General features: G+C 38.7%; 1 protein-coding gene and 1 long non-coding RNA gene across 2 annotated transcripts; one reads left to right on the top strand and one right to left on the bottom strand.

The window, feature by feature from the left end:
- Nucleotides 1–1,500: 1,500 nt before the first annotated feature.
- On the bottom strand, nucleotides 1,501–10,612 carry LOC148651572 (uncharacterized). Its single transcript, XR_015925774.1, has 2 exons — nucleotides 8,424–10,612; nucleotides 1,501–2,256 (listed from the first exon to the last, which is right to left on the bottom strand). It is a non-coding gene; the product is annotated as an uncharacterized LOC148651572 (long non-coding RNA).
- azi2 (5-azacytidine induced 2) lies at nucleotides 2,114–20,920 on the top strand. Its single transcript, XM_088602074.1, has 7 exons — nucleotides 2,114–2,341; nucleotides 3,264–3,380; nucleotides 5,508–5,607; nucleotides 6,525–6,658; nucleotides 7,619–7,680; nucleotides 13,837–13,964; nucleotides 17,974–20,920. Exons 1-7 carry the CDS (start codon nucleotides 2,114–2,116, stop codon nucleotides 18,309–18,311), a joined length of 1,107 nt encoding a protein of 368 aa, XP_088458200.1. The 3' UTR covers nucleotides 18,312–20,920.
- Nucleotides 20,921–21,854: the final 934 nt, after the last annotated feature.

Below are 21,854 nucleotides of genomic sequence, written 5' to 3'. Positions count from 1 at the left end.
TGTCCTGCGTCTGGTGTCACCAGTAGCAGGCTACCTTGCATTACAATTTACAAAACAGGCAGTGGGGAGGCCGCGGTTTATTACATGACACAAGGCGCTGGGGTTGTGTTGATGAGTTGTGGCAAGTGACAATAGAAATGATGTTGCAGTTTCTCATACCTCTGCTTTGCTTTCTGTTTTCGGTGATGGGTGCTTTCTCTTTCGTTTATATTCATGTGACACTAGCGGCCTGACTTGATTCTGACCTTCCTGCATGACTTCAGATCATTAGAAGTTTGCGGACCACTTCCGCACCCACTTAATCTCTTTTTTTCACATCCGCATCACACTCTACCTGCCTGGCAGTGGACAGACGTGGAGTTGTCTGTTAACGAGCTGAAAGCTGATGTGAAACAGAGTGTGCGTTCTCTCACTCTTTTTAGATGGGACGGAGCTAGAGATGCCATCGTTTAGATACAGAATTGCTGTCAAGTTTCCTGAACCAGGTTGTGCATTAAATCAGAAGTTATATGCACCCACTGGTTAATAATGACAAAGTTTGTTGGCACATTTCTGTCTGGTGGGGGGTACAAGTATAGTGGAGTAGAGGGTTTGTAACTTGCAACTGGATGGAGTTTAGCTTTAGACCAGACCTTATTCGTCAGTCATTCACCATACCTGTGGCCAAGGACACTAAAGCACAGTGCTGGCAGTGATCTATTTGAGAATCTATAAATGGCCTTTTTTAGTTCTGTGACCTGGGTTTAGCAGAACATTATTTATACCCAATTCAGAAGTGCAGGTTCACTCTCACTACTCTAGAGATGCCTTGCTTGAAACCTCTTTCAGTTGAAGAATAGAGAACTTAAATAATCCCATTCGTACTGGGGGTTTACTCTAACATGGATGCTTTGATCTTAACAATACAGTTTAAATTGAAGTATAGTTTGCGCAAAGCACCTTCCTCCATGCGCAACACAGTCTGTTATTACATTGAATGTAAAGTGTAAGCCGACAGTGTAGCCATCTCAAGCTCCTAACACTGATCCAACAAGCATGAGGGGAACATAAGGATTACTGGTCTTATTCACAAAATTTAAACTTCCATTAATATAGTCTGTTGTTAAATTGAATCCCTTGGGGATTTCTGGATTGGTTTTCTTTTTTAAGTGGTATTCTTAAAAATACTCAGGGTTTTTTTTTCCATAAAAAGGTTATGTTTTCACAATAATGTTATGTATGAACTAAACAACATTTAGCATTAATTCTATAAATGTTTTGACCTAGACCGTTGCATACAAAAATCCCCAGATCTGTATGCATACCTAAATGTGTTCTTACCCCCATGGCTTAGAACATGTGAAGAATCTGCAGGTACATACTCTGTAAAGGCTTTTGTTCTCCCTTGTACTTGAATTGTGGCCTAAATTGTGAAGTTATGTTTCAAATTTTGGTTTGTGATTTTCCCATTTGGAGAACGTTGTCTGAATGTGTTCCAGAAATAAAGGCTATAACCAAAGGGAAAGTGAAAATCTGTCTTTTATTCATACACTTGTGGCTTCCCCATTCTAAAGCTCTCTGAAATTCTCATATTTAACATTTTACTGTCACTGGGCAGGTCCTGACAGTTTTGCTTTTCAGCTGCAGTGCTGTATTCTGGCTTAAATCTCACACGGACATTGTCAGTTGTTAAGTCACATGTTGGGAGGGCAACATTTTTAACATGTTTAACGTGCTGAACAACTATTGCTGAACTAAAGTTCACTGCTTTAGCCAGCCCGCGGAAGATAAACATTTAAAGCTTTCTGCCATGAGATCTTCACGTCCAGATACAGTATGTGGCCTGTCCATATCTGTATAACTGCAAGTTTGAAGAAACGTCAGAGTGTGGCTTTGTTTAAATCTGGAGAGAGTTTTTTTGTGTGTTTATTTGCATCCTCCAATGCATGGCTACACAAAGTTGTGTGGTTTATATAATCTGGCACTTTTTTTTTCTCGAAAGCTCATTGCATTCGACAGGATGCGCCAGTCTGAGCTGAAGGCTGAGTGGCGCAACATTCCTGCCTGTTCTGCCATCTGGCACGCGGCGCAGTATCTTGACCCTGCTCCTGCAATCTCTCTGAACACAGGGACCATGGACTCGCTGGCTGTGGAAGACGACATCTGCATCCTCAGGCACGAGACGGCTGACAGCCTGCTGCAGCCTTCGAAGGAGAGCCCCGTCTCAGCCAGCTCGGGGGACGAGTCCGTGGCTTCACACTTTGCTCTTGTCACTGCCTATGAAGACATCAAAAAACGGCTGAAGGAGGCAGAAAAGGAAAACGCGCTCCTGAAGAAGAGAGTCAAGCAACTGGAAGAGAAGGTAAAGCTTGATGTAACATGGCTAGGCAGGAAGAGAGACTGGGAACATTTATAACGGATTTCCTTGCTGTCACTGAACCCCTAGAAACGCATGAAGAGAAAGAGGGTTTAGTGATGTCCTTGTAGCCGTCATGTAATTCCATTTATTAAGGACTGCATTGCGCTGGTAACATAGCGACCGACTTAATTTGATCCGAAAGAAGGGACTCTGAAATGTTTCCATTTAAAAGAAGGGAGTTGATATGTTTACCTGAATAAAGCCGAAGTGAAAACAAGGGGCAGGAAGACGGCTGATCAGATTTCTTTTTACTTTGCAGTCTTGCAAACCGCAATTTGCAAGTGAATTACATTTGCGAATCTTTAGTCATTGGTATCAATAATGTACAATATGTATATATAGATTCATAGAGACAGTCTGGTCACTCCAATTATAGGCTAAAATGAAAGTGCATATTAAGTGCAATTAAGTTATTTAAATGCGAAAGGTCTGCAATTTTAACTTAAGATATAGTTGATCTTCCAGTAAAAGGTTCACATTCCTTCTTTTTTGTTTTAGACATGTTGTTGTCTAGGTAGTTTTATTAGTGCCACATGTATATTACCATTGTTTCTTCTTTATTCATTGCCCTGGTATGTGCTGTGACCTTTAGATTAAAAATATTTCTCAAAGTTGAATACTACACCGGGGGGAAATTAACTAGCATTAAGGTGGGGGGGAAAAAGCAATTTGAAAAGGATTCTGAAATATTAGACGGGAAATGAGATCTGCTAAACCACTGTTATAAAGTGTAATTTCTCCAGAGCACTTCTTGGGATAATTAGGTTATTCAAAACAGTCCACCAGGTAATGTGCCAAACAGGCAAAACAATTCTCTAGAATGAATGTTGCACAAAAACCTCTTCCTTTTGTCGGTTTTCTTTAGCTTTTTAAACCCCACGAATTAACGTCGGAAGGATCCAAGTATGTGAACCAAGCCTACAATGCCTATGTTGGGGTCTACATGGAGAAGACTGACCTGCAGAGGGAGCTGGATAAAGTGGTGTGTATGGAACTCTGCGCTGCTCTCAGTACTGATCGGTGGTACGCAGATGCCATTGGGTGGTTTTTGTGAAAAGTATTTTGTTGCACGCACACTGAAATATTTCCTTTTTTCATCTCGTTGCACGCTTGTGTTCCAGGTTATATGAAACCCTTTTTGCCTTCACCAAAATGCAATTGTAAGAGTTTAGCAACGTCAGGCATTGACGATTTTTACATCTCCATTTACTTGGAGCTGTTTTATGAGATTTCTTTTTGACTGGTTGCATCGTTGAGATTGAAGTATTATTTTTCTGTGTTTCTTCTTTTGTGTGTGTTCTCCAATGAATACATTAAGGGTCATTTTCTGTAAAAGGGCGATTTATTTTTTTTAGTATGGATTGCAAATTAAATAAGATTATAAAGCCCCTTCAAAGGCTGTATCAACCTACCAGTACTGTAGCTGTCATGAGTGGACAATGATTTGCAGAAACAGGGATATGGTGCGACTTTCTACAGCAACTCAGTGCAACCACTAGGTGGCACTAAAGCTACAGTTCTAAAAACTAGCCGTTGCTGTGTGACCACACCACTACTGATCAGATGGATGTAATGAAGTCCAGAAGTCACAAATGTTTGAAGATATTTCCTTCCACCAGATTGTACTAGTTCTACATATTCGAGCTGGTGAATTGTCCTCATGTCCTGGGAGATTCTGTGGTCATATCTAATCAGTTATTTACCTTTAATAACCTTTAACATACCCACAGTTATTAGGGGGTCAGCATTTGGGATAGTTTTAAAAAAGCTTCATAGTAGGAGACAGAAAACTGGAGCCGTCCAGTGTTCTAATACAAAACGTGCGTATCATTCGTGCAAACACCCCGTAAATGATCCATCCATGTTTTTGCACCTGCTGCTGAAATTGTAAGGTTTCATATTTAGCCAAAAAAATAGCAAAGGAGAAAACGTTAGCACAGAAGCCAAAAATAGTCAAAAAATCAAACTCAAATACAAGTATTTGTGTCTAGAAATAATACAAATCTGCTAGGGTGCAAGCTTTTTCTGTGCGTTATAGATGGGTGTTAGCTCCAGCCAAACGACCATCAGAACAGGCAAGATACTGCTGGAGCACATCACCCTGTACTGTACACACATGGGTCTTCCTTTAAAGAGTATACTTTCTTCACAAGCCTTGTAAGATGGCGGATAAGCACCGTATAACATACTGCAAATATTAGTAATAAAAGAATACTTTTGCTGGGGGGGGGGGAATGGCATGACTCATACAGTACCTATTTATGAGACATCACATATTCTACATTCATTCATCGAAGAACATAGCAAAACTGAAAATGGAAGCACAGCATTCAAAGTCAGTCAAGAAACTGGTAAAACATTGCGCTTTTCAGTTTTGATGCAATTGAAGCAGAGCTACGGAGGAATGGATGGGGCAAAACATATTTTTAGCATAATCAGAAACACTAAATGAAACATAGCACCAGCTTTCAAGTCTTTGTTGCTTTTTGTTTGAACTGACTCTTGACCAAAGGCTCTACTGATTTACAAATTTACAAAGAGGATATAATCGGCAGTTTTCTGCCTTAAAACGTGGAACAACTATACCTCTACACTTTATTTTAAATGAGAAAATCCCTGAAATTAGATCAGAAACATGGGGTAAGCAAGTTCTGGGTATTGTGTAAAATAATAAAATCCTGTTTTGTAAAACGGGAGCAGCAAAACTCCAGACATCCTATATTACTAATCTTCTGAGCTGAGCCCTGTAAAAACCACACCCCTCCCAACGAGGGCACAAGCTCTGACCTGGGAAAGCTGCCCAGTTAACCCATCACGTGGGTTTTTGCTTTTTCTGTAGTTCCCTTTTGTTTCATAACTTTCTTTTTTGATTCATTAGGAGTGGCGATTGAAGGTCGCGACAGCTAGGGCATTCGGCAATCCCAAAACACATGTTGTTGAAGGGCCGTCGGGAACTGTGCTTTGTGCTGATACTGGACAGCCTCGCTACATCAGTACACACGTTAACAGTTGAGGCTGTGTCAGTCTTTGCCTGTGTTCTCATTGCGGAGCTTTTTTGTTTTTTCTTGGCTGCTGTGTTATCGTGACCAAAAAAAAAAAACAATCGCAGAAAAGAGAGAAGACGGAATCCGAAACCCTCTTGAATGAACAGCTGCAAGCCAAAGAGCTGGAGCTGCTGCAGCTCAGGACTGATGTGGAAACGAGCCAAGGTAGGATGAAACTGCGTGGCCCGTGCCTTCTGTGTCTACTGTATGTGTTTAAAATCGCCCCGTTCTGTCTGTACCCGCTGGCTTTTCATAGGGAGAGCATCTGTGTGAACCTGAGTAACAATGCTCATTGATATAGCGCCTTCCCACACCTGCTGTATAGAATAAAAACAAATAATAATAATAATAATTGCTTACACTTATATAGCGCTTTTCTGGACACTCCACTCAAAGCGCTTTACAGGTAATGGGGTCTCCCCTCCACCACCACCAATGTGCAGCATCCACCTGGATGATGCGACGGCAGCCATAGTGCGCCAGAACGCTCACCACACATCAGCTATTAGTGGGGAGGAGAGCAGAGAGTAATGAAGCCAATTCATAGATGGGGATTATTAGGAGGCCATGATTGGTTAAGGCCAATGGGAAATGTGGCCAGGACGCCGGGGTTACACCCCTACTCTTTTCGAGAAATGCCCTGGGATTTTTAATGACCACAGAGAGTCAGGACCTCGGTTTTACGTCTCATCCGAAGGACGGCATCTGTTTACAGTATAGTGTCCCCATCACTATACTGGGGCATTAGGACCCACGTGGACCACAGGGTGAGCGCCCCCTGCTGGCCCCACTAACACCTCTTCCAGAAGCAACCTTTGTTTTCCCAGGAGGTCTCCCATCCAGGTACTGACCAGGCTCACACCTGCTTAGCTTCAGTGGGTTGCCAGTTGATATATGGCTATATCAATATAAGAGACCCACGTTTACAGTAGAAATTAAACGGAAGTAGTTCTGAATGCTACTGGTGAGCACTAGGACAACTGACTTATGGATGAACACTGGATGAGCAACGCTGCTAGGACCCTTGTGGGTTCTAGAATCTGATTTATTGAACATAGGTCTGTTTGAATTTTGTTTTCCAGTGATGAAAACAATGAATAGCACACAGGACTACTGGGACGTCTATAAAGTCAACAGCGAGCTGAAAATACACACTTTGCAGCAGGAACTGGAGCTGCTGCATCTGGAGTATAATCGTCTTCAAGAAAAATACAAGGCAAGGCCTTCAAGAGTCCCTTTTTTTTGGCTCACATGGGGACTTATATCTGTTGATAGTAATGGACAAAACAAAAACGTGTAACTATTACACCCTTTGTAAGTAAGGGGGAAAAAACCTTGAAAACTGTTCTTCCCAGGCACACATTGTCATTGAGAGATGTGATCTAAGCTGAATGCCAGTGTGACAGCGTATTATACTGCCCAAAATGTGGTCTGGCGAAGCAACCTCCTTTGCGTAAATGTAGTACTGGATATAATTATTTAATTAATTGTATTATGGGAATCACAGCTGAATCCAGGAGATTCTTGTGCTTTAACCTCCTGGAGTAAGTCTGTATAATACAGTGCCGTTTATTGTTTTGTTTCTGTGATGTGGAAATAATTTGTTGTCCCTATCACTATTTGCAAAGGGTGTACAGAGCATTGTCCATAACTTGCACGTCTTGGAGATTTGAAGGCTAGCTTTGAGCAGACGCCAAGAGAAAGAAATTACCCAAATTAACAAATGTTTCAGCATTTGTGCCTTCATCTGTGTTGACGAAGACAGCAGCCAAAAAAACAGGTTTATTTTCTTAGGGAAGAATTTAATCAAATTAGATTTTTTTGGGTTGTTTCAGGATTTAACAAGGACACTGGAGTCGAGCGCCCTGAAATCCTTGTTAATGAAAACATGCACATTCCATTGAGTTAATTTGTAATTTAAGTCTTCAGCCATTGCTTGAACATTTAATTTATAACGAGCTTAATATTGCAAATCGGAGCCTGCTTTGCAAACCTCTCTCCTACTGTAATAATCTCAAATGGAGTGTTAAATTATTCTGCTGTTACAATATAGAGGAAGGTTGTTTCCGATTGGGTGGGATGCAGTCATGTTCTGAGCACAATTTCACTCAATTTCGAAAGTGTCGATACTGAATAAGCATTTTAAGATTTTTTTATACATTTTTGTTTTTTTCAGGACCATCACTGTAGTAATGTTTCCAAGACTGACTGGAATAACGATACTGAATTGAACAGTGGGTATGTTAAAGGTTTAGCCATCTTTTCTCAAAGTGGGAATCCCACGACCTTCTCACTCCTCAACTGCTCTTCAGATTTGCAGGAAATATTTTCTTCTGTTACTCCTCTAGTCTGTTTCTTAAGATCACAAAGTATATGCAATGTGAGAACTGTAACTTGGAAACACAAAAATAGTGCAACTAACGTTTTTCATAGAAAATTAGTGCCAATTATTACTTGTATATTTATTTTCCTCAAGCTATAGATTGAATCACATATTATTCTATTCTGTAGTTCAAAATAATGGGGGTGTCATGTTCACATGTTCTAAGCTTACATGGGCCAGAATGTTTTGTAATGTGTTCTTAAACACCTTTCCATTTATGCTCATTATATGCTTTAGGTTTTTTACAGAAATACACAGTAAATATTTTGCAGTTATCCATTTCCCTAGTCTCAATCCCCAACATTGGATTCTATGGTTAACGTTATTTACTATAGTCCTTGGTTTAGGTTTTTATTAAAATATCAGTCCTCTAATTTCACTATGAGTTGCCAGTGTTTAATTAGAACTTTACACTAGATAGATGCCAGAAAGGCAAAAAAAAAAAGCTCATCAGATGCATAGAAATGTGTTTCATGAGCAGATCAACTGTTTCTTTTGTTCAGTCATTCAAATGAACCCATCTCAGTGGAAGATAAGATAAGATCACTTTATTGGCCGTATGCACTTTCTTGTATTAGGAATTTGTCTTTTTGCATACCCCAACTTGCTCTCCATGAGGCACACAGACAGGGAGAGAAGCTGGGGGTCAGAGCGCAGGGTCGGCCATTTATCCAGCACCCCTGGAGCAGCTGGGGTTAAGAGTAGGATTCCTCTGGTGGCCACGGGATACGAACCGGCAACCTTCCAGCCACAGGTGCAGATCCTGAGCCGCAGATCCATCACAGCGCCCGTGGAATGTTGTTGGTCTAATTAAAGAAAATTAGATTTTACTTTAAGACAATTATAATAGTACACATACTGTAGGTGCAGAACAGCTCCCCACACACAAGAGGGCACTGATGGACTTAAAAAATATCACTCTTTACATTTGCTTTAGTGTAAATTTAAGTGGAAGGTATAAACACAGATAAGACTTTATGCAGAACGGATCTTAAATATTGGAACAGGTAATAGGTTTATCCCATGCTGAAAAGAGAAGAAAGTAAATGCAATATTTCGGCTGTGGAGCCTTACACCCGAAGAAGGCTCCACAGCCAAAATATTGTGTTTTCTTTCTCTCTTTTCAGCATGGAATAAACCTCTTACTTGTTCCTTTGCAGCCTCTGCATGCTGACGCAGCTCCCCACCTGAACTATCTTAAATAGTTCTACTAATGCATCTTAATTCTTGTACTTTCTTGGGAGGGTGCATGGTGATGGGTTTGGCATGCTGATGGTTTTAGCACATGGTGAAAGAGCCCATGTAACAATATAATAAGGACTAATTGTATTGGAAGTGTTTTAATATTTTATTGTTTCTAAACAAATCACTAAATATCACCAATATCATCCTGAGGGAAACATCAATTGAAATCCTGGCGGATTTTTGGGGCTTTCCTTCCATACAGGAAAATGTTTTGTCCTTTTCCCTTTTTCGTCTTGTGTTTCTAGTTTCTGCTCCTGGAAGAACAGCTCTAGTAGAAATGTAATGATTTCCGCCCACACTCACACATAGGACTGAAGTACAAGTTCAGCCTCAGTACATGGTCTCAGATGGTGGAGATCTTTGAGGACCACAGCCAGTTTTTTCCCCCCTCCATGTTCATGCGCCCTGAATTGAGTTGAATTTTAATTACACCGCTTCATTTCATAATAAATTAACCATACAGTAACCTTATTTAAAGATAAAATATTGTTGATAGATAAAGCACTGTGGATATATAGGGAAGTTGATCTGAGTTTTGATTAAAAAAAAATTGTGGCTGAATTTGCCAGTGGTGCTCTTTCCAGTTGTAATGACCTTGAATATGGGGAAAACGTGTTACTTAAAAATAGCACAGACTGTTGTAACAATAGGATCTTTACCCGTTGGCCACTCTGTGAAACAACCTTTTTTGCTGGAAATGATCTGACATCCTGTGGAAATTTTGTCAGAAAACTACTTCAGGGTATACAGAAACTGAACATTTTTCATAATAATTGCAGGGGTGGTCAAGTTGTTTTAACTTAAGAGGTATTATTAAAAAAATCCATTTTTTTTTACTTTAAATCTTATGACAAAGCCAGGAGTGATTCTGATGCAATCCTAGTACAGACTATGAAAAATGTTCCTTTTCAAATTAACCAGCAGAATATTTTCCCTGAGACATGGCGATTCATGGCTGTGAAAACTGGAGCCATAATGTTTCATTTGTTCCCTGGCTGGAAAAACTGGCAAAACCAGCCATCCTCGTCTGGAGCCAAAAGAGGGGTTCAGGGAGAACAGTTTTCAGCTTTGTAAGTTCAACTACTGAAGTCACAGCATTTTGACTTTGCTGACTAGTCCTGACTCAGAAGCTATGAAAGCTAACAGCTATCCTGGGTTATTTCCCAATAGTTGTTCAGTGTACGGTAAAGTATGTGTGCCATCGACTGATTCAGATGTGGCCTGGTCTGTGACAACGTCTGTGTGATGTCTATTTTTCTCCTCAAGAGGGAGCTCAAACACAGTGTTTTCACACTTGTGATAATGTAAGACACAAAATATTGTCATTTATAATCTCAATTTTTTTACAGGCATGGACTAGCAAAGCATACAGAAAGGCTAGAAACAAAAAATCTCTAAAGGACAAAATAGTTATTCTTCAAAAAGGCATTTGCCCACACACTTGAATAATTTGCACCCCGAACTATTCTGATTTTGCTAGAGGGACTCTGTGTGAAGATTTTAGTGATCTCCCCCCCAAAAATCAGTAGACGAAATCATTAATGTGCGATACTGCTTGTCGTTTTGAAGTATAATAATCCGTACGATAATCATGGTCAAAGGCAGACAAGGGTTAAAGAGATTTTCTAGCTTTCTAGTCTCTCTTGTTTGTGAAGGTGTTTGTTAAAAGGTTAGATGTGCATTGTTTCAGATGGGGAGGCTGATGTGTAGGCCGGGTGTCAGCATGTGGTCTTCTAAGTTCTTGTTAGCTAATCTTGCCTATTAATGTGTGAAAGACACTTGAAATTCACAGGTGTACAATACACACCAAATTACAATCTAAAAAGCACATCAGAAGACAAAAGTTATTGTATTACTAGAAGTTATTGTAATAATAAAATAATTCCAATATTGTGGTTTTCCACCAGCAGTAGTAAAAAACAAATTTCTTAGACATCGAACTGTAGAAATGAGTAATTTGCATTACAGTAATATAATTAACCATGCACACTGATTTATTGTCATGCTCGCCATATTCTGAAACTCAAATGAGTTTACATAATTCATAATTAATTTAATTGACCTTTATCCTAACAGGATATAAAAAAGTATCCTTCTGAATGTATTTGTTTTATATAGAAAAAGTTTCCTTTTCCAAAATGGTTCTTGATGTTATTATTAAGTTGATTGGAGAGACTACTGTACTTTGAGGTTACAACAGGTATATGAAGATCACAGTGACAAAGTACTGTACACAACACATACCGTATTTGTTATTGGCTGTAAAAAAAGTGCCTGTTTTGCTGATGCACGTAAAAATCAACTCCGTGCTTACACATTTAAAAGAGATTGTAAGATTGTAAAAACATGTCATTACAATTTTTATATTTCTGTTAATTGAAACAAATTTAGAAGTCTTCAGAGTACAGTCTCTGTACTAAAATGCAGTATTTAACTGGGGAAAAACATGAAAATGTAACTGGGCTTTATTTGTGTTGATTTCAGTGCAATACACAACAGGGCCATTCTTTACTAGAATAATTCTTTACATTTCAGTCATTCTAATTTATTAATGTAAGTTTATAGTACAAACTTTCTTTTGGTACTTTAAAAAAATAGCATTGTTTGTTAGTTTGAATTATCAGTCTATATAGCACATGATCACATTCTTTGGAACTTGTTTCTGTGTGGTCCTAATTTTTTTCTCTTTTGAGATTATATTTTTGATGCGGGGAAAGTATAACATTTTAATATTTTTATTTGGTCTTGCTGTTCTGGGAAGAGTTCAGATGACAGCATTAATGTCTAAGGAGTAGTAGGGTAAAGTTTGAAGATTATCACTAGTAAACTGAATGACTGACTCATAATGCATCTCCGGAGAGTGTCGTTGCTTATTAGCACGGGGCTAGATATTGTATGAAAGAAAGCAAGAGACAAATGTAAAAACCCATGAATTTGGTATAGAATTTATTTTGAGTTGGTCAAATTAAATTCAGTTGCTATTTAGTTTGCATTTAAAATGTTAGGATTTCATAATTGTTTATTTCAGTTTCACTGATGTGTCCTCTTTGATATCGGGTATTCAGATACCCGACACTATGTTGCCAATTTGCAACCGCAAATGGTAAATGAAGGCTCCTTGTTGCCCACCTGTATAAAACTATATAATATAAGTCTGATATGTTTTATGTGTATTTCTTTACAAAAGCATTGTAGTATAGTGCTGTAAAAAAATTAGAACTATGTAATTTAAACTTGTGGTAATGTCTGAAAATATTCTTAGGTATTCACTGAGGCCAGTATTCAAGCAGTTTATTGTAAAAATAAATGGAATATTAAAATTTAAAATATATGATAATAACTCTTAACATATGAACAAAATCCAATTTGATCTGAAACAACTTCCTTTTAGTGTTGAACACTCACCAAACTACTTACAGTACTAGTATTTATGTATCACATATTTCATGTTTGTGATCACAGTTATGTACTACGTATACTTCTCTATATATAATTTAGTGTTGAATGTCTGTTCCTATACACATTGAGAGAACTGTGGGAGAAATTTGTTTCTGTAAAAAGAAAATTAACACCACTTGGTGAGACAAAGATCTTTGATCTATGTTTAGTGGTACGTACAGCGGTAGTGAGACTTTCAGAGTAATATTTTACACGTCATCAGTTATGAAGGCTTATTTATATACGGAGAAAATCAAATCTGTTTACAGTGCTTTTGACATTGCATATGGTCTCTTACAGGGCATACCTTAAAAATTATAGAACAAATTAGGTTTATGTGGGATTCATCAGATTGTACTTTACTGACAATATATAAAATATATATACTAAAACATTAAATTAATGTGACAGAGAATGGTAATAAATTAGGGTGAGAGAGAGATGAAAGTTGTATGTATATATATATATTCTGTGTCATAGTTAATTAAAAAAAATTAACATTTTTAAACAGTTTCTAATAATTTAAAATATGAAAATATTAATTCAGTAAGGCTTGTACATGAACTACTACCCAGAAAACCATTAAATAGTACTTATGGAGGAAAACAGTTAGAGAAACACGGTCAGTTTATTTTTCCTGCAGGGATATGAAACAAAACAAGGCAGTTGTTTGTAACATTCCTAATGTAAAATTACACGTCAGACTGTTCTTTTCTTCTGTAGAGAAGCAGATGCAGAATTTTTTTGCATTGATTTTAAATTAACTTCTGTCTGCAGCTCAACCAATGTTACGAATCTCAATAAACTATTTGTTTTCTAACCTCAGATATTTAAGGAGTGTCTTGTAGAGATAAAATTCATTATCAGATATTAGTTTCTATATTACATTACAAGGGGATTAGTGTGATATACTACAACCATGCAGAGAGATTTGAAATTCGTACGGGTTATATTTATACATGAATGTTTATGTGTCATATATGTTTTGTGTGGATTTTTTCCCCCTAGTCCTGGCGAAAACAATTTGACATTTTGTGACAAATCTGCTTTTTTTTTGGCGAGTTGCAGTGCACAGCAGTAAAATCAGAAATGAACAAGCGTTCCACAGAAACTCTCCGCCGTTGCCTGTCTCATCTTAAAATTGAAATGAAATGTAAACTGATGAAATTAGGATTTTTTTTGTCTCTACTGAGCACGGGCTCGTGTCATTTCGGTCTTTCTGATTTTCCGCGCGACGGTGCGTTTTGTTAAGGTGTGGAGGTGTTGTAGGGGAACACAGTCCGGGAGGGCGACTGCAGTCCAGCGGCCTTATTTGTGTTTATTTCCAGGGACGCGTCGCTGCTGAAGACGTACGTGGACCTGAGAAGAGAGATGTCTAATTTATATGCAGTGACTAAGTCGCAAGCCAAGATGGTGAGAAAGCTGAGAGACAGCTCGCAAAGTGCAGTCAGCAGAGGTAAGTCAGGTGGCTGGTGGGTAGGAGCCTGTGCGATCACTCATCCCATCTGCATTCTCTAACTCGATCAATTATCAGGTTTTATCAAAATATGACAGATAGAATCTCAAAAAGCCCATCGCACCTTTTTTTTTTTCTCTCTCTCTCTTTCTTTCCTTTTCTTCAGCCTACTCACTTGCTTCGAGTTGGGGTTCTACTTTCCATACCGGTCAGCTTAACACCTGAAGGTGTTACTGATAGGCTCTCCTCTCTAGTGACTTGCCTGCTGTGGCGGGTTCACACTGCTGTGTGTAGACACCACAGTGTTAACTCTTTGCTTATGTTTGACATTTACAGTAACCAGTTCACACAGGCACATGCATACAATCTTTTGCATGTTTTTGTTTTTTACATTATTTTAGTGTTTTGCACACTGGCATCCAAAAAGATGCATTTCTCCACAATTTAAAATAAAATGTACAACTCAAACTCCACCGTATGTTTGTAGTAAACATTCTGTATTCCGTTATTCACCTTGATTTTCTGTCTGTCTCAAGTTGACTGCGATGGGAATTTTTTTTTCTTACTAAGTGATTAATGTTTTTCTTTCCCTGCATTAATAGTGTTCCTTGCACTTTAGACATTGAAAAAATGTGTTGATTTTCTGAAGGTTTAACAGATATTTTTGTGCCTTAAGCACAGTAATTGGGTAACTTCAGCCTTAGAATATTTTTTTCACTTACAAGTTAAACTGAAAGTCATCTTTTTCACAACCCGAATATATTATTTTACAGCAAATGACCTGATCTCTCGGTGCCACCTTTCATGTGCAAATTGTTCATGTTTTATAATATGCAAACAATAATGAAGTGGTTTAAATGCTGTCATGGAGAGATGGAGACAAGCACTAGTTTCCCTTAAAGTCGTCCTGCAGCACATATTAACATACAACACAGTGGCAAACATGCTTATTAAAATATTACAGATAATGAACTCCAAACGCAGAAGGAGTACTGTTCATTCAGAAGGGATTGTATTGTATTCCCTCAACGCTGCTAGTAAAATAGAGGTGAAAATTAGAAGACAGTGAAGCACGTCAGTAAATATATTTCAGCAGTTCATTAGGATTTTTACTTTCAAAATCCGTAGTAATGGTTTGAATTTAAACACGTGATAGTTTTAAATTGTAGTTCATTTTTTTTATTTTTAGAGATGAAATCAATATCATTTTGGTGTCTCTGTGGATGAATATATTCATTCTGACTTTTTTTTTTTTCCTTTTCGATGAACTTAAAAAGATACTCTGGCTTATGGGTGAAGCAGAATGCTGATTCAGCAGGCTGATTCATCGGCTTTTCAGAGAGCACAATAGAGATGCAAACTTCACATCGGACTAAGCTTTTAAGAATTAATTTCAGAATGCTTTCGTGCCATCTTAACCAGTTAGAAACCACACATCACCCTTGTGAAATTGTCAAATTCTACAACACTGAAGTGCCCGATCTCGTTGCGGGTAGTGTGGATCATTTTCTTTTTAAAAATGTACTCATTTAGATTTTTATCAAGTTTTACTTTTTGTGGTCTTGAAGAAAGTTTCCGTTTTTTTTTTTTTTTTAAAGCCCACTGGGTATGGCCTCTGTTCTAGGAGCAGATAAAGACCTTTACTGTTGACAGTGTGAGTTACAGGGTTTTATCCAAAAAAAAAACAGATTAAAAAGTTGAACTATAGCAGTACAGAGATCCTAACACTTAGACATTTCAGTCTTCTTTGGGCATGAACATGTGCACATCTGCATTATTATAATTTTTGTATCATCTCTTTAGGGTGTGTTCCCTTTAGACCTTTCTGTATGGGAATCCCCCTGCTTTGTATGAAGCAACAGAGCCTACTTAATAAATTCCAGGGGAGATTCCTAGTGCAGCGAGATACACTTCTTCTTAGTTTCTGTTTTTTAAAGCAATATCCTATAATTCTAGCAGCTGACGCATTTTATTTTCTGTTCTTTAATGTAACTATCAGGTGAGTGGAGTCTTGCTGTAAGACTATAGTGTCCTTGATTTCAGAGATATTAGTAATTGAGGTTTTGACTGTAGAAGGGTGTCACCTATGAAGAAGAACCTGATTTACAGAGACATTGTATTCTTTGGTTTGTGACTTTATGATATCATCTGTTCAGGGTGACACTCAAGTTTCGACAATGTGCAAATGTTGTTACAGTTTCTTTTGTCATTTGGAAACGTTGGAAGGAACATTAACAGAGTTTAATTATTATTTGTGGTTGGACATTTTATTTTGGTTGTCATTTCCACTGGTTATTTTGTTACATTGTTTTTGCCAGTACATTTTTTTCCCCAATCTGCAGAGACCGGAATGGTACACAACATATTTGCATGTATCTACTCTTTCGAAAACATTATTTTAAGATACGTGGAAGAAAAGCCAGATTTTTTTCTGAATATTGTATTATTTTCCTCAGGTGTGCACAACTCTGGCCTGGAGAATTACTGCCCTTTGGGGTTTGTAAAAGTCCCAGTAAAAGGGGTTATTTGGGCCAGTAGCTTAAATTACCTCTTTAAGATCTCAGGTGGAAAGAAATCTAGTTGGCCTTTCATCTCTCCAACACTGCATGTGAATGGCAGTGATGTACCTTAACATTCACTGATCCTAAAGTGCTTATCCTAAAACGGAGAGCTGCTTCATAATGTACCCGAAGTGCAAGAAAAAGAGAAAATAATGAGGAAAAGACTAATTAAAGTTAATATTTACTGTTATTTTTAATTCATTTTCAGTGCATACACCAGACAAATGACAAATGAGAAAAAGGTAACATGTATATTGTTGTTTTTAGATCTCTCATCAGTGATTTCACTAAATCAAAAACCAGTTTGTTTAATCACTGAAGCTTTTCTTTCTTAAACTTAAACTCAAATACTTTTTACCAGGGTGCTATCTTTTCTTTAATAATGCTACATGGTGTTTTCCAGATTGCTTTTTGTTACAATTTTCTGCTTGGCTCGCACTTGCAAATACATTTTTGACAACACAGAAATACCTCAGGCTGGTCTTTTCTTTGGTAAAAATGATTAAGAGCTGGTCATTACAGTGCACCGTGTATGTTGTGTATACCTAGCCTTGGAGATGGGTTCCCAGCAAGCTTATTTTGCACCTAACAATTTAATTCCTGGGGTATGGAATATAAGTCAACATCATACCATCGGATAGTTGATAATAAATAAATATATTCAAAAATGAATAAATGAAAGACGACACTGGTAAAACACATGATCTGTAGTGGAATGCAAGGTTAGGCCTTTCAGTACTAAGAACAGCTCTTGGTTCTCGGGGGGGTTATAACGGCATGGGTTAGCAATGATGACTTGGGGGACTTTGTCTGGCTTTTACTAAAAAAATATCCTCTTAGTTTGTGATTATTTTTTTTTCCTGTTCTAAATTTCTATGAAATGCAAAATTAAATACTCTCTGTACTGGATATACACATTACAGCAAAAGGTTTTGTCCTATAAGGGTACTTTCCCTTAGCTTCAGTCATGAACAAAAAGGACTGAAAGATCAGAAATGTCTGTGTTTTCCTGCTATCTTTTCTTCCACAACCAAAGGTGTTACTGACCTGAAGCCTCGAGAGAATTAAAGGCAGATTTAAGCACCTGCTTGAGGGAAAGAGGGGCGGTTGGGAATTGGAAAGCAGAAAGCACCCATGGATTTTCTCCATGGTACATGTTGCATTTCTGAGAATTAATGCCGACCGAATTTAGGTTAATCCATTATAACAAATGTGTGTTTTTGGCGCACAGATATCAGAACCGCATTCTAAGCTGGTCTCGCAGACTAAAATTACTCGCGGGTCCTAGACTTGTTCACCCGAAATAACATTATGTCGTCGGTGATGGGAATCGGTAAAACCATACAGTTAGGAAGGCCTTTATCTAATAACTGGATGTTATTAGACACTGAAACTCCGGGGCATCCGTTTTCAAACGTTGCGTATATTTGTGTGCGTATTGCTTCCAGGACCTGCTTCGGTTCCGGTCCAGTGCTTTGAGGACGTGGAAAACAACCACCGCCTGGTGAGAGTGACCGCGCCCGGCTCCCCCCTCGCGGGCTCTGGTCCGGGCCCGACCCCGGCGCAGGGCCCGACGGGGGAGCTGTGGCCTGACCCCTGGACCAGTCCCCGCCCCCCCCCGGTGGGCAGCCCCGGCTCCTACGCGAGGACCTCCCTGGACGACGGCTCCTGGTCCTTCCCCAGCCCGCCGAAGCCAAGCGACGCCCTGTTCTGGGAGGCGGGGCGCAGTGCCTCTTCGTCCGACGCCCCGAAGAGCCCCGGCCCCGACTGGCTCAGGCCTTATTGACCCCCCCCTGTTTAACCATCGGGTGGACACCGACCGGAGCGGCCGTGAGCTCCGGTTCTCTTCTCTTGGGCTGCCTTAAGTCAAAACAGTTTCTCGTAATGGGACGCTTTTTTTTTTTTGTTACAGAGGTGATGAGTTTCAGTTCGGGTTCTCTGGTGAAGGGGAACCTGGGCTCCTGGCGTATTTGGCATCTGGACACCTCACAAAGGGGCCATGATAGAGGACGTTACGATGCTGTTAGCGCTACGTTGGAGTGCAGCGCAGATTAAAGATGGATAGGAATCTTAATGACTAAGGAAGGATAAACACTGTAAGACTTTTCATTGAACCCAAAAGCTAACTTCCCTTAATAATGTGAGATAAAGGGTATGTGGCCGAGATCTGTGTATTGATATGGGTGTCACGTGCTGTTTTCAGTCTTTGGTAAGAAGAAAGTCCACATTATTAGGCCATACGTATAAATAATGTGAAAGTTCACATTACTAGTACTTTTATTATTTCTTTATAAACACTTTTTTTAAGACAGGGTTGTGATAATTTTCCCCACAAATGTAAATACATGAGGAAGCACCTTTAGGCTTGTTGAGTATAATTTTTCATGCTTCTAACTGATATAGTGTGCTGTTTGAGGTGATCTGTTCTCCTATTTGCGTGGTCAGCAGAGATCAGACAACAGTGTAGCACTGAAAGAAACAAGTAAACACGAGGTTTGCATTGATAACTGAATACAAAGCAAAAAAATTGGTTACTCAAGACGGTGCTCCACGTATAATTTTATTCACCAGCTTTTATGTGGCATATTTGGTGAATGCCTAAGTTCTATTTCAGCATAAGTCCTATAGCCTGGATGTTTTATGTAACATTTCTTTAAAATCAGTTTAGTACAGTATGTCAACCACTGTACCCTTGGGACTAATGCTTCACCTCTGAAGAGACGGATGATGTCATCTGCAGAATTCATCTATATTGGGGTGGTAGTACAACTTTAGTGATGACTTTGTCTTGCCATTTTCTAGAACCGATACCAGGCCTTATTTTGTTCTCAAATTGAATAGCTCATAAAGTTAAGTTTACAGTCATACACCTGTCTTTGTTGCCCACTCCAGGCAAAGTGCCCTCTTTGCACTTGCATTTCAATTTGCACTTGCATCATATTAAAGTAGCCTTGCTCTCAGCTTGTATACTCTTAGAATGTGGATCAGAAGTACCGCACTTAGCAAATGTTGTGATGTCACAAAAATTAAAGTGTCGCTGTTGTGTGTAGTGTTTGTTCGTCGTATTGCTCACTTCAAAACGAGGCTGATTGGAGCTGGGTGAAAAAAGGCAAGGAACTATGGGCCTTTATCCCCATCTCCTGAGATGTAGAAACTGCTTTTGTCTTCTGCCTCTTTGTCCTACATTCTAATTTTAAAGTCGATTCCATTTAGATTAAAGAAATATATAAACAAACAAAAACCCATTTGACAAACCTGAAGTAATGCCTGTGGTAAAACTATTTTACACGGGTTTCACGTGCTTCATGCGATGTTTTTATCCATTTTATTTAATAGATTTTAGAAGATTTGTTTTTGCTGTGATGAAAATGCACTTTTTTTTTCTTGTCGTACAAAGCAGCCTAGATGAATGAAACCAAGACTTTTGTTTTAACCAAAGCTGGCAGGCACAGCTTAGTAGATCGGGAATTGGAAAATTAAAAGCTGAGTATTGTACAGAATCAACCATTACAAAGAAGTTAAGGTAGCTGGGAATTCAAAACTAAGGCTTTTCATATCTAGAGTAATATTTGTGAGGTCTAAGCCAATATGTCCTCTCTAAAGCCTGAGAATATATAAGTTCTCTCACTGCTTTTGCACCAGATTATTTTATTACAGAGAAGATGAGGAACATTAATTGATTTCCTCTTTAATATTAGTGAGCATCATTCATTATGGCTGGCGATGAGAACATCAACGTTCTTTCAAGAACATCTCAGTCAGGTCCTCAGCCCCAGAATACTGACGTGTAATGGCACCAAGCAGAAAAAAGTGTTCTACCAATTTTCACCGTTTCCCGTGATATTGCTGAAGTTTTTGTATGTTGTATGTTGCTGCAGCTTTGCATGTTGTTCTTTCCAACTGGCAGATAGAACCCAGACTGTGTAGAACAACAAAGATTTGAAGCCACTGTCATTACAGACCAGTTAACCAAAGCAGCAGAATTGTAAAACAGTCGAAGCTATGCACTGTAAGCATCTGTTACATTTATCGGATGTCGATGCTTATTCAGAGTTGTTTTTATGTAATACACAAGAAAAGGAAGTAGTTTGAGTTTTATTATAAAGCTCAGTTATTGCAGCCACTGAAATTGCATGGTAAATTAAGGGCTATATGGAAAGCTGTAATGTTTTATAGGAGGGGAAAAAACTCTGAAGGAGTCCTATTTTATATTTTACATAACATAACCCTGCATTATACTGCTGAACAGGTTTCAAGCCAAAATGCCATAAGGATATGGACTGGATTTTGACATTTCTGTGGAAGAAAAAACCTGATTGTAACTATGGGAAGTAAAATAAATATGCGTTTCCGGATCAAAAAGTTTGAATAAAATTCTTATTGATGATAAAACAATGTTCAGTAACTAATCTTTGTTTAAAAGCACCACATTCCAGTAGAAAACCAAAAGTCGAAAACATGAGACCCAGCAATCACTAATAAGAAAATGTTACAACCAGTCTCTATTAATATAAAGGAATAAGTAATAAGTTAATTCCATGCTGAAAAGAGAAGAGAGAAAACAGCGTTTCGCTTGTGAAACCTTCTTCGGGTGTGGTGTGACATCTCTCTTCAGCATGGAATAAACGTATTACTTGTTCCTTTGCAGACTACGCATGCTGATACAGCTACCCACCTGAACTACTCTAATAATATAAAGTGTTCGTGACCTATTATTAATGCCCTGACTGAAATGTGACTTGATTTGATGTGAAATTATTCCTGAAGAATTAATTTTGTTTTGGAGAGTGAGTCTTTCTATGAAAAACAGTAGTTTAAAATGGTGTAGCTAATATTTATCCTGTCTTGGCGATGTTTTAGTAACTGAACTCCACCATTGTAACAAGTATTCTGCATTTTCCTTTCATGCACACGGTTTTCTCCATCGATTAAGAGCCGACACGCCATACACTCACAGAGATGACCTGAGAGGTTTCAGTTCAGGGAGAAGATCGCATTGAGATGTGGAATATGTCCTCACCTGACTCATCGAGTTTGCTGTATTCATCACCATGTGAATAAGCCTGTTACCTACCAACAAATATGCATCACGTCTGTCATCTCACTCACGTATTTGGTTCAGCCTGTGATTAATGGAAAGAGTATTAGATGCTGGAATTTATCCTGACCAATGAACACAGTTGGCTCTAGGGACTACAGGCTCCAGCCACAGTAATGGAACAAAATCCCATCTGCATATAACAAATCAAAGCTACAAGGCTTTTGTCTCCGCGCACCAACTACCTGTGTAATAATCCAGCGCAAACAATTCTGTAGGAGCTGGATCTAA

The sequence above is a fragment of the Lepisosteus platostomus genome, chromosome 12 (assembly GCF_059453375.1).
Source record: "Lepisosteus platostomus isolate fLepPlt1 chromosome 12, fLepPlt1.hap1, whole genome shotgun sequence".
Lineage (NCBI taxonomy): Eukaryota > Metazoa > Chordata > Actinopteri > Semionotiformes > Lepisosteidae > Lepisosteus > Lepisosteus platostomus.
Note: the sequence above shows the minus strand (reverse complement) of the source record. Positions and strands in the feature narration are given on the sequence as shown.

Bases quoted from the DNA above. Each gene is read 5' to 3' on its own strand.
- azi2 (XM_088602074.1), top strand. From the start codon at position 2,114: ATGGACTCGCTGGCTGTGGAAGACGACATCTGCATCCTCAGGCACGAG. The intron at 3,381-5,507 runs GTGTGTATGGAA...AAACAATCGCAG, and splicing joins AGAGGGAGCTGGATAAAGTG to AAAAGAGAGAAGACGGAATC. The intron at 7,681-13,836 runs GTATGTTAAAGG...GTTTATTTCCAG, and splicing joins GATACTGAATTGAACAGTGG to GGACGCGTCGCTGCTGAAGA.